Source organism: Capsella rubella, unplaced genomic scaffold (genome assembly GCF_000375325.1).
Source record: "Capsella rubella cultivar Monte Gargano unplaced genomic scaffold, Caprub1_0 scaffold_3, whole genome shotgun sequence".
NCBI classification, from domain to species: domain Eukaryota; kingdom Viridiplantae; phylum Streptophyta; class Magnoliopsida; order Brassicales; family Brassicaceae; genus Capsella; species Capsella rubella.
In genome coordinates, this window is record NW_006238921.1 from 11,707,025 (window position 1) to 11,720,747 (window position 13,723).

The 13,723-nt window shown below is 34.2% G+C and overlaps 2 protein-coding genes across 2 annotated transcripts; one reads left to right on the forward strand and one right to left on the reverse strand.

The window, feature by feature from the left end:
- Positions 1-842: 842 nt before the first annotated feature.
- Positions 843-1,226, forward strand: LOC17891309. The gene has a single exon (XM_006299885.2). It carries the CDS (start codon positions 843-845, stop codon positions 1,224-1,226), a length of 384 nt encoding a protein of 127 aa, XP_006299947.2.
- Positions 1,227-1,655: 429 nt separating this feature from the next.
- Positions 1,656-3,019, reverse strand: LOC17892015. The gene is made up of 4 exons (XM_006298387.2): positions 2,702-3,019; positions 2,434-2,519; positions 2,132-2,334; positions 1,656-2,009 (listed from the first exon to the last, which is right to left on the reverse strand). The coding sequence occupies exons 1-4, from the start codon at positions 2,977-2,979 to the stop codon at positions 1,866-1,868; spliced, it is 711 nt and encodes a 236-aa protein (XP_006298449.1). The 5' UTR covers positions 2,980-3,019; the 3' UTR covers positions 1,656-1,865.
- Positions 3,020-13,723: the final 10,704 nt, after the last annotated feature.

Here is a 13,723-nt window from a genome sequence, read left to right on the forward strand (position 1 = left end):
TTTGAGGGTATCAAATTCTGAAATTATGTTGGTACGTACAGTGATCAAATACTCTGTTTCTAGGCTCAAATGACGCTGTTTGAATCTCAGATACCTAATTTTGTAATATTTTAAAGAATGACCATGTTCGTTGGTATATTTACGATCCGGTATGATAAATAATTCAATTGCTTATTCTATCTATTAGGGTTCGGTTCGGATTATTTCGGTTTGGGTTATTTGGGGTTTTGGGTATTTAAATGTAGGGTTATATATAGGACTTGGTTTAGGTTATATCGGTTCATTGATATTTTTGGGTTTATAACTGTAGCATTGGATAATTAAGATAAATAAAATCTAAAAAGTAATAAACATTTTTGTATATGTAATTATATCTCGGGTATTTCAGAGAATAGAGAACCATTCAATTTTTGGTTCGGATTCGTTTTTTCGGTTTAGAAGTTTATAGCCTTGGTTATTATGATTAATTTTTCGTAGTTTTAATCAAAAATACTATTTTGGCTTCATTGTAAGAAAATTTTATATAAAAATTGGTTATCAAACAAACAAAAAGAGTTAAATATATATAATATAAATCTCATCTTATTCTGTTTCCCTTATAAAATCATTAAATTTTACACAAATATGAATTTAATTCCAAAGACTTGTGTTTTTCTTGAAAATCTTTCACTTTCTTTTTATCATAACTATATACTAATTACCAGTCATTTATCAGATAATTAATAACGAACAAGTACAAAAAGTTAAAATATGAAACAAAAGGAAAAAGTTATTACAAACCTAAAATGTAAGAAAGAAAGAAAATATAATTCGCATAACATCATTTTAGTAAATAAATAAAGATGTTAAAGTTTTACTTGGAGAAGTGGAAACCTACGACAAACCCAGCCACTTCTTGTAATAAAACCCTACACATAACACTTCTTGTCCTAACTTCAATAATCCTAGTCATGACCGCTGCTGCAACTACAAGACACACCTCATGGATGGTTGCTACGGCCATCGCCGCCGTTGAAGCTCGTTGGAACTATCCTCTCCGTTTATTCAACAAAGATGTCAAAGCTCGTCTACGTGCCATTGCTGTCTCTTCACGTTCACGTTCATCTTCTTCATCTTCTTCTGAGGTTGTCAGAGATAGTAATCATCCTTTGCCTACTAAATCTGAAGCTTCCATGGAGAGAGTTATGGGCCTGAACTGCTTCGGCCCAACTACTGTTCGATTCTAGATCTCTTTAGTGTTTAGTCGTATGTCTCTTTTTTTTTTTGGTTTCTTGGAATTTTTTTTGCATCTAATTTTCTCTGTTGATAATTCTTGTAATTCACAGAACAATTATGGGTTATTCTTGTGGTATTTTGATAATTGAGGCAAATTAAATCATTATTTTCTTCTTGACCACTTTTTTTACAAATTTTGATTATGCCCTAATCAAAATTATTATGTTTAAAAATCATTTTACATGTTATAGATTCATAAACGAAATAAAAAGAGAAATTTAATCGTAACGACAAAAAATAAATAATTAATCATACAAATCAAGCAAAAGAAAAGAAACTTTTTAACATGAATGTTATCATTTTATTAACAATTTAGATCACAAACACAAAAATACTAATTCAAAAGAAAAAAAAATTATAAGTTTAATTGGTTTATAAAGTTTTAGGCCCGAATTCTTGTCTTATATATATTGCTTATGCTTCGAACCAATTCTGATTCTTCTAAGAAGAGAGATACAATACAACAATGTAATAAGGATTTTTTTTTTTTTTTTTTTTTAGAATGATAACAATTTTATCATAACATATACATATATGTTGAAAGAATAAAAAAAAAAAATTAATGGACACAATTTCATTTTTTGCATGTGTTAGTGGCGTGAAGGCAACTCAGAGTTTGCTTCTTCTTGTACGTCTTTAGGTTGTTGCTTTGTTTCATCATTTGCCACTTTTTTGTTTATCAAAGGCTCTATCATTTGCTCCAAGTCATCCAAGTCTTGCGTCACCTTTTCCACCTACAAATTTTTGTAATTGTAAACTTTGACTTCTCTAATCACAATCATATAAGTTTCATAGAAACTTGCATTTGTCATTTATTAGAATTTCATTGATTTAGTTTGAATGATAATGTATGTACCTTGTGAAGAAAATCTTGGGTTAGATGTGCTTCATGAGCAGCAACTTCTGAAATATGTTCAAGAACCAAAGCCACTTGTTTCATTTTACTCTTCTCCGGTAGTTTCTCTGCCATTTCTTCGGCCATTTGGTCAGTCGCGGTCGCCACTTTCTCAACCATTTCTGCTACAGCCTCTACCCCTTCTACAACCAACTCTGCCTCTCCTACATTACATCATTCAAACACAAGACAAAATAAGCCTATTAAAGTACACAAAGCTATATGAGTATTAATGCATAGAAGATTGATACTATATTATTTACCTTCGATACGTTTTAGTTTCTGTATCCTTTTGTTGTTCCAGAAAGATAACACTAAGGACATCGCTGAACCTATAACCCATCTTCCCCTGACAAAAATTCCGGTCTAAGTTATTAATTGTACGTATACTACAAGAAAACATACCTATTTCCGACCACTATTTCCGACCAAATAAATCTAATCTAATCTTGATGCTAATTGGTGTGGATACCATAACCCCGCAACACATACAATTAGAGAAATCGAGATAGAGAGCGAAATAGAAGTTACCAAGAAGGAAAATTAAGCCATTGGTTCGAAGGAGAAGGTTGCATCTTGGAGGAGTCTTTGGAAACATTACTAAAGTATCTCCCAGCATTAACCGTGTTTGATAACTTGAGACCTTGTGGACACATTTGGTTATGATACTCTCTTCCGAACCGAATAATCCCCGGATATGGATTCATAGACGTCTTCCTCTCAACATTGTTGTATATTTGTAAGACCTCAGCAAGGCCCTGCCTATACACAGCAAAGCCTCCACTTTGCATTCTCCGAGTCAGATACATTTCGTATCAATCCGTTTTCTGTAATCAAGATTCTGAAATTTCATAGGTACAAATTGAAGTTTCATATATATATATGGAGTAATGTTTTTGTATGTTGTGTGTGATCTTGGTGAAGCGTATGCTTAAGATAAAAGGCTTTTACGTGTAGTAACGCTTGGGATAGAGGTTGAACACGCCAAGAAATGTGGTTTTATACAAATTTAAACAAAACCTTAAATTTTTAAAAGAAATTACTTTAAAAGACATTAGAAGTTTAGAACTAAAAGACATTAGACATTATTTTCGTAATAATTGTAAAATAGAATTTTAATTTTACTATTAAAGATATAATTAGTTTGTATCAAAAAAGTTCACAAAACTAGTTTAAAAAAGGCCCTTCATAACAAGTTTAGGCCAGGAATGTTTAATGGTTTTAAATTGGATTTTAGCTTATAGTTTCTGGTTTTTAGGTTTTGGATTTTGGTTTGAAGTTTTGGATTTTACAAAATTTTAAAAAAGAGAACAAATAGATAAATGAAAAAAAAAAAAAAAAAAAAAAAAACTCAAATACTGTATTTGGTTTTAGTGAAAATTAGTGAGGAAGTCCAAAAACCAGATTCCCTAATTTAATAACTAAAAACCAAATACTAGTATACTTTCACAAGACTCTTGATTGGGTATATTAGGTTACTTGGTTTGATGTTTAACCGGTTATTGATTGGTTTAAATGTCTGGTTTAATATTGTAAAGTCTAATTAGCATATATAAGCTAATGAGACTGAGTTTAGTCGTTAAGCTTTTGTAACAAACTTTTGATTCAGATTAATAAAAGCTTCGCTTCTCTCTTCTTCTCCGATTCATCTCTGATCTTCTTTACTCCAATGTATCGGTTTTAATATGGTACTAGAGCCATACACAGTTCTTTCTTCCGCTTTCTTGATCGGTTCTGGAGTTTGATAGAGAGATTCTTTCTCTTCATAATGAGTTTTTCAATTTCTTGTTCGATTTGGGTTTTGCGATTCATCAGTGTTGTTATTTCTGAGACACTCGCCGGAATCTTGATTTGCTTCATTGTTTTACTTGTTTCCGTCTCATTTTGAGTTTGTGGTTCTGGAATTGTTCTTGTTCTTCCTGATTTCGTCTTTCGCATCTTCGTTGAGCTCCTTGGTTTGTTCTGATAATGGCGAATTTGGTTCGACCTCCCACAGATATACCAGCTTCAGCTCCTTCTAGGTCACAAGTTGATCAATATGATAATCCGTTTTATCTGAATAACAATGATCACGCATGGTTGAATCTTGTTTCAGATCGGCTTAACACGGCTTCTGATTTCCATTCTTGGAAGCGTTCTGTAATGATGGCTTTGAATGTTCGTAATAAGATTGGTTTTATCAATGGAACGATTCTTAAACCTGATGAGCATCATCATGATTATGGAGCTTGGTCTCGTTGCAATGATATTGTTTCTACTTGGTTAATGAACTCGGTTTCTAAGAAGATAGGACAGAGTTTGCTATTCATACCTACTGCTGAGGGCATATGGAAGAATATATTAGCTCGTTTTCAGCAGGAGGATGCTCCTAGGGTGTTTGCTATAGAGCAACGATTGAGTAAGATTGAGCAAGGATCAATGGATATCTCTACTTATTATACTGAATTACAGACTCTCGGGGAAGAATATAAGAATTTTGTTGAGGTTCCAGTTTGCACTTGTGGTCGTTGTGAATGTGATGCTGTAGTGAAGTGGGAGAAACTACAGCAAAGGAGCCGTGTCACAAAGTTTCTTATGGGTCTCAATGAGAGCTATGATCAGACAAGAAGACACATTTTAATGTTGAACCCTATACCTTCTATGGAAGAGGCTTTTAATATCCTTACTCAAGATGAGAGACAGAAGATTATTAAACCTCCTACACGAATTGAAAATGCAGCTTTTCAAGCTACTGTACCTGTAGATGGTGATATGGAGACTGCCTATGTTGCAGCTTATAATACAGCTCGCTCAACACAGAAACCTATTTGTACTCACTGTGGGAAGGTGGGGCATACGGTTCAGAAGTGTTACAAGCTTATTGGTTTTCCACCTGGTTATAAGAATGTTACTTCTGGTTACAATGTCAAATCTCAGGCTGTTCAGAATCCTATTCAGAATTCACAGTTTCAACCAAGGATGCCAATGGCACAATCTCAGCCAAGGATGACTTATTTTCAACCAAGAGGACAGATGAGTCCTTATGAATCTATGCAAAAGGCTAATGCTGTAGCACAAGTTTATTCAGAAGTACCCTCAACTGTTCATGACTTGGGTTCTTATGCTCAGCCTCAATATATGCCACAGCAGTCTATGCCTTATGTTGCTTCTGATGGTTCTATTCAGAATCTACAGAACCTGTCATCTCAACAGCTTCAACAATTGATACACCAATTCAATTCTCAAGTTCAGGTTCCATCTCAGATACAAGACTCTGATGTTTAAATTGCAGCAGTTACTAGTGCTTCTAGTAATGCGATGATTACTGAGAATGGTTACATGGCTAAGACTTCTTCTTCTGGTACTGTTTCTTTTCCTTCTACTAGTCTTAAATATGAGAATAGTAATCTCACTTTCCAAAATCATACTCTTTCTTCTTTACAACAATTTTTACCAAAAGATGCTTGGATAATAGATAGTGGAGCTTCTAGTCATGTGTGCTCTGACTTAACAATGTTTAGAGAATTAACATCAGTTTCTAATGTCACTGTCACACTTCCAAATGGTACTAGGGTTCCAATCACTCATACAGGCATCATTTGCATTTCATCTGTTTTGGTTTTGCATAATGTGTTACATGTACCTGATTTCAAATTCAATTTAATAAGTGTTAGTTGTTTAGTTAAAACTTTGTCATGTTCTGCTCATTTTTTTCATGATTGTTGTTTGATTCAGGAACGTTCTCAGGGCTTGATGATTGGGAGGGGTAAAAACTACAACAATCTTTACATTCTTGATACTAAGAAGCAATCCCTCTCACCATCTCTTCCTGTGGTCTGTTCTTTGTCTGGTTCAAAGTTGGATGATGGTTTTCTTTTGCATGAACGTCTTGGGCATCCTTCACCAAATGTTTTACAAAAACTTGTTAGTGTCATTCCTTCTCTGAAAAATGTTTCTTCTTCTGTTTTTTAGTGTAAAATCTGTCCTTTAGCAAAACAAAAGAGATTAGCTTTTCTATCTCATAATAATCTAGCTTTACATCCTTTTGATTTAGTTCACATTGATATTTGGGGTCCTTTTAGTACTGAATCTATTGAAGGTTTTAGGTATTTCTTTACTTTGGTTGATGATTGTACTCGTGTAACATGGGTTTATATGCTAAGAAATAAAAGTGATGTTTCAAAGATTTTTCCTGTTTTCCTTAAAATGATTTCTACACAGTATAACACCACTGTCAAAGCTATAAGATCTGATAATGCCCCTGAATTAGCTTTTACTGAACTTTTACAAGAATATGGAATGTTACACTATTTTTCTTGTGCTTATACACCTCAACAGAACTCTGTAGTAGAGAGAAAACATCAACACTTATTAAATGTGGCTAGATCTTTACTATATCAATCAAATATACCTTTGCAGTATTGGATTGATTGTGTTAATACATCAGTTTTCTTAATAAACCGATTACCTTCTCCTTTGTTAAATGATAAGTCACCTTTTGAACTTTTACTTAACAAGAAACCTGATTACTCTCTGATAAAGAACTTTGGTTGCTTATGTTTTGCTTCTACCAATTCACATGATAGGAATAAGTTTTCACCTCGTGCTACTCCATCTGTTTTTCTAGGCTACCCCTCTGGTTACAAAGGATACAAAGTTTTAGATTTAGAATCTCATTCTGTTTCGATTTCTAGAAATGTCATTTTTCATATGAATTCTTTTCCTTTTAAGACTAGTGACTTGTTAGCTCAATCTGTTGACATGTTTCCAAATTCTATATTGCCTTTACCTGTTCCTTTACATTTTGTGGAAACATTTCCTATAGATGATATTACACCTTCTGGAATTACTGCATATGCACCTGCACCTGCATCATCTGATTCTACTCTGCATATAGTTCATCCTAGTAATTCTAGTACCATTAATACTAATACAGGGACACAAGACACTGATGTTAATCCAATGAATATTGCTAGACCTAAGCGTGCTACTAAAGCACCTAGCTATCTGACTGAGTATCATTGTTCACTTGTCCCTTTCCTTTCTTCTCTCCCACCTACAGAAAATACTATTACTCCTATACTAAATACTATAACCTCTACAGCAAATACTAAACCTCATACTACTCCTTATCCTTTGACATCTTATATTTCTTTTGATAAACTTTCTCCTACATATAATTCCTATATCTGTTCTTATAGCTTAGAAACAGAGCCTAAGAATTTTAGTCAGGCCATGAAATCCGAAAAATGGACAAAGGCTGCAAATGATGAACTTCAGGCTTTAGAACAGAACCATACTTGGGATATTGAGTCACTACCAGATGGAAAGAATGTTGTAGGCTGTAAATGGGTATTTACTATCAAATACAACCCTGATGGTACTGTGGAAAGATACAAGGCTAGGTTAGTAGCACATGGCTTTACACAACAAGAAGGACTGGATTTTCTAGATACCTTCTCTCCTGTTGCTAAACTAACCAGTGTTAGATATATTCTTGCTCTTGCTGCTACTAAAGGGTGGAGTCTTACACAAATGGATGTATCTAATGCTTTCTTACATTGTGATTTAGATGAAGAAATCTACATGAGTTTACCACAGGGATATGCACCAAAAGATAATGCACTGCCTTCAAATCCGGTATGTCGTTTACGAAAATCTTTGTATGGATTGAAGCAAGCGTCACGCCAATGGTATAAACAATTCTCATCAGTTCTTTTGGGTGCAAACTACATACAATCGCATGCTGATAATACTCTGTTCGTCAAGCTCATTCCTGGTTCTTTCATTGCGGTTTTAGTATATGTTGATGATATTATGATTGCAAGTGATAATGAAGCTGCAGTTGAGAGTTTGAAGACTTTGTTGAGATCAGAATTCAAAATAAAAGATTTGGGACCAGCACGTTTCTTTCTTGGTCTTGAAATAGCAAGGTCAGCTGCAGGAATCTCGGTTTGTCAACGCAAAGATATGGAAACTTTGTTGGCTAATCCAAAGACTTACAGAGAGCTAGTAGGGAGGATGCTTTATCTGACTAATACAAGACCTCACATCACCTTTGCTGTTCATCAGCTTAGTCAGTTCATCTCTGCACCTACTGACATTCATTTACAGGCTGCACACAAGGTTCTTCGATATCTAAAAGGTAATCCAGGACTTGGTTTGATGTTTTCTGCTAACTCAGAGATTTGTATCAATGGCTTTGCTGATGCGGATTAGGCAAATTGCAAAGATACAAGGAGATCTGTTTCTGGTTATTGTATGTATCTTGGAACTTCTCTCATCTCTTGGAAGTCTAAGAAACAACAAGTTGCAAGTAGGAGCAGCACAGAATCAGAGTATAGAAGTCTTGCTAATGTAGAATCAGAGTTGCTTGTGAGATCATTTGGCTTCAACAACTACTCAGAGATTTGCATATTACTCATGTTTGTTCAGCCAAATTATTCTGTGATAAGAAGTCAGCTCTACATATAGCAATGAATCCAGTTTTTCATGAGAGGACTAAGCATATCGAGATAGATTGTCATATTGTTCTTGATCAGATCAAAGCAGGGAAACTGAAGACTTTACATGTTTCTTCAGGCAATCAACATGCAGACATTCTTACCAAACCTTTACATCCAGGTCCATTCTTCAACATCCTTCAGCAAATGTCATTATCAAGTCTGTATCTTCCTTCACCAGATGCTATGAAGATAAAGACTTGAGGGGAGGATATTAGATTACTTGGTTTGATGTTTAACCGGTTATTGATTGGTTTAAATGTCTGGTTTAATATTGTAAAGTCTAATTAGCATATATAAGCTAATGAGACTGAGTTTAGTCGTTAAGCTTTTGTAACAAACTTTTGATTCAGATTAATAAAAGCTTCGCTTCTCTCTTCTTCTCCGATTCATCTCCGATCTTCTTTACTCCGATGTATCGGTTTTAATAGGGTAAAATACAAAATTTTGAGAAACTAAATCCAAAATCTAATTCAAAAACTGGAAACAATCAAGGCTTTATAGTTATAATAATACAAACATTAAAGGGATTTCATTAATTAAAAGAGATACAGGGAAAAAAAACAAAATGAAGAAGATATAATTACAAAAGATAACAAGTAGCCAAAAGAAAAAGGAGAAGAGAAGGGAGGAAGCACAAACTCATAATGAAATACAAGATGAAAGGAGAAGAAGCAATCAAGGAGACCATATTCTAAGAAGTGCAGCACCATGGTTTGATCCTACGTTTTGGAAAGCCATGGCTTTGTACTTTACCTCTTCTAAAATCCTTAGAAAAATATGGTGAGGAGGGAGAGTGACACCATTGTGAATGCGCCGGTTTCTTTCTTTCCATATCTCATTGATGCAGGCCTGCCAACCTTGAAGCAAAGCTATAGATATATGCCGAGAATAAGACGCATTAGGCAACAAAGAAAGTATTTGTTGCCACAAAGAAGGAGCATTTAGCTTATGTAGCCTGAGGGTGATTAATGGGTCGTGTGTTGAGGGTGCTAGGTCCATATTTACGAGAAGGCCAAACCCTCGTTACGCCGACTAAAAACGATATTATGGATTCATGTTGGAATTTGGGTGTTATACGATTGATGTTATTTTTTAATTTTAAAACGAAATTATTGATTCATGTTGGGATTTGTGAAGGTGATCTAGAAGTGAGAAGATAAAGTATGTGATACCTATAATATTAACAATAAGTTCATTTTGTTATATGGCAGAAGTTAATTAATGATTAATGGATGGCGAAAGATAGAAGAAGTGATTTAGTTAGTACTTAGTAGGAAACTAAAAATATATTTTATATTTATATGGTAACGTAGATGATAAAAAAATTTGCGCGCACCAATAAAGTTTAAATAATATTATTTCATATAAAAATAGGAGACATGTTAGACTATAAATGGTTGTTGACAAAAAAGGATAAAAATATTGGACTATAATGGTTTTGTACTGAAAGAAAATTTTCTAATGGTTAAGTTATTTTGTGAATTTCAATGGTGATATTACACGGTAGATATCCATTACCAAAGCAACATTGACATGCAGTTGAACTAAAAATAGAATGCAACTTCATGCCGAGGCAAATCTAAAATATTAAGTGGGTGCAAAATTTTAGTGGAAAACCCTGATAAATTTTATATTTAATAAGTGTAATGTAAATCATTTTATTACTTTCACAAATTTGTTTAATGTTAAATTTTAACAATTTAATTTTTTTTATATAAATCTCAGAGCAATTTGTATTTGTAGATCTATTGTAGAGCTACAACCCATGATGTGAGTCTGTCGTAGAAGTACAAAGACCTGAGAAAATCATCATTTAAACTATATATAATGTAAGACAATTTTTTTAAAAAACAAATGTCTATTAATGTAATACCAGAAACTAAATTCTAACTAATCTATTAGTAAATATATTAAAAATGTTTAGAAGTCTCTCAAAATCATAAAATGAAAGATAACAAAGAATATGAGATGACATATATATATATATATATATATATATATATATATATATATAATTCAGTAAATTTAAATATATTTTTTATTTACTTTATAAAAACTAGGTATATTGAATACTGAAAAGTGAAAACACATAATTATTGTACATCTTGTGTACACAATCTCTTTAATTGTTCTAGTGTCGATTATAGTTAATATGCATGTATAACTGAAAATGACAAAATATGCACTTTGTTTTGTATGTATATATTCAGCTGTAACAATTATTTCCCATAGTATAATCAACTTAATCCAATATTTACAGTTTTACATTACAAAATAATCTAATATAAAATATTTTGGTCTTAAAAATTTATGACATAGTTATAATTATATTAAAATTTACAGAAAATATTATTCCGTACTTAATTACAATTAAAATTTATATAAAACTTAACCAAAGTAAAAAAAAATTCAAGAAAAAAGGTATATGACATTGTATTACGAAAGATTTAAATAAAATAGGATACTATAAACACAAGTATAATCTAAATTAAATAAATCTTTAAAAATAATGTACTTTTTCACACTAATTAATAACATCACTTACTTTTAAATATAAATTTATAGTTTAAAATCTTTAAAAAACATTAATTTGTGATACAACACTGATCATAATCTAATATCCATATTAACATGACTACGAATACTGACAAATAATATCGTCGTAAATACTTCAAATTTATTATATATTGGTCCATTTTTCTAGTTCGGAAAATATCATAAAAAAGGATGAACAGTCTGTTTGGTTGAAAAAAACTTCAACTTTGCCTTTGAGTAAATATAAGTTCAACTTTGCCTTTGAGTAAATATATGCTAAAGTGCTGAAACCGGAGCGGATTATCCAGTTTTGACCGATTGGTTTATGTAATGTCCTCTTTAAAACCATTACTAAAACAATGGTGGGGAGAATGAAGAAGGTGATCTCGAAGCTTATCGGTCCAGCTCTGTCTAGCTTTATTCCGGGGAGATTGAGTATGGATAATATTGTAGTGGTTCAGAAGGCGGTTCATTCCATGAAAAGGAAAAAGGGCAGAAAGGGATGGATATTACTAAAGTTGGATCTTGAGAAAGCTAAAGTTCCCTGGGACTTTCTCGAATAGACTTTCATGGTTGCGGGCTTCTAGAAGGCTTGGATTTGATGGATTATGCAGTGCGTTACCAGGCCATCCATGACTATTTTGTGGAATGGAGAGAAGACATAGGCTTTTAAACAAGTAGAGGATTTCGTCAAGGAGATCCTTTATCGCCATATCTTTTTGTTTTGTGTGTGGAGAGGTTATGCCACCAAATTGAACTTTCTATCGCTGCTAAGTGCTGGAAACCAATACGATTATCTCAGAGAGGACCGAAACTGCCACACATCTATTTTGCAGACGATCTCATTTTGTTTGCGGAAGCATCTTTAGCGCAAATCCGTGTTATTCGGAGAGTTTTAGAGAATTTTTGTGCTGCTTCGAAACAGAATGTGAGTTTGGAAAAGTAAAAAAAAAATCTTATCATCCAATGTCAGTCGTGAATTAGATACTTTAATCAGTGTGGAAAGCGGGATTAAGGCAATAAAGGAGCTTGGTAAATACTTGGGTATGCCTGTTCTTCATAAATGCATAAATAAGGATACTTTTGGTGAGGTTGTAGAGAGAGTGTTATCAAGACTGTCGGGTTGGAAGGGACAATTCTTTAGCTTTGCGTGTCGCATGACACTCACTAAGGCTGTTCTAACATATATACCTGTCCATTCCATGACTAAGATAATTCTGCCTAGTAAGACGCTTGGTTTGCTGGATAAGATTTCGAAAAACTTCTTATGGGGGAGTACTGAAGTAAAGAAGAAATAGCATCTGATTTCTTGGAAGCGTGTTTGTGCTCCAAAACATGAGGGAGGGCTGGGGATTAGATCAGCCAAGGTGATGAATAAAGCGTTGATAGCTAAAGTGGGGTGGAGGTTACTACATGATACATCTAGTCTTTGGGCTGCAGTGCTTCAAAGTAAGTATAAAGTGGGTGATCTACATGATAAAACATGGCTAATTACTAAGTTTCACTGTTCTTCTACTTGGAGGAGTGTTGGAGTGGGTCTGAAGGAAGTGATATTGCTGGGACTGAGTTGGGTTCTCGGGGATGGAAAAACTGTCTGGTTTTGGTCAGATAAATGGTTGATGAATATACCTTTGGAGGAGCTGGTGACTGGTACTTTGCTGCATGGTTATGAAACTGTTGTTGTGCAGGATATGTGGAGAAATGGTGTCGGATGGGATCTGCCACGAATTCAAGCTTTTGTTCCGCCTAATGTAAGCCTTAAACTGCCAGCAATAGTGGTTAATAATTTTGCTGGGGCTCGGGATATAATTTCTTGCTGTGGAAACTCGGATGGGAAATTCTCTGTGAAGTCGGCTTATAATCTCATAACTCAAGATAATACACCTCGCCAAGGTTGGGGAAGCTTCTTTGATCGTATTTGGTATGTGGTGGCACCAGAGAGGATTAGAGTTTTTTTATGGTTAGTTGGAAATCAAGCTCTGATGTCGAATGTGGAAAGACAACGTAGGCATTTGAGAGACACAAGAATTTGCTATGTTTGTAAAGGAGAGAAGAGACCATAATTCATATCCTTAGGGATTGTCCGACAATGAAAGGAGTATGGCAGAGACTGGTTTCACCACGTTTGTGAATACCTTTCTGACAAAATTGCTGTTAGAGTGGCTCTTTGACAATCTTGGTAGTAGAAGAGAGGTGGGAAATATTGAGTGGGCTACTTTGTTTGTTGTAACAGCTTGGTGGGGCTGGAAATAGCGGTGTGGAAATGTTTTTGGAGAGAAGAGAAAGTGCAGAGATAAAGTGCAGTTTGTAAAGGATCAAGCTAAGGAGACTTTACAAGCGCACGCAAGAAGTGGTGATAGGGAGATTGTTGGCCGTGTGGAGAGACTTATTGTGTGGCGCCTTCCGACGAATGGATGGTTTAAGTTGAATACTGATGGTGCATCCCGAGGTAATCCTGGTCTAGCTGCTGCGGGTGGGGTTCTAAGAGATGGTGAGAGTAACTGGTGTGTAGGCTTTGCTCTGAACATTGGTG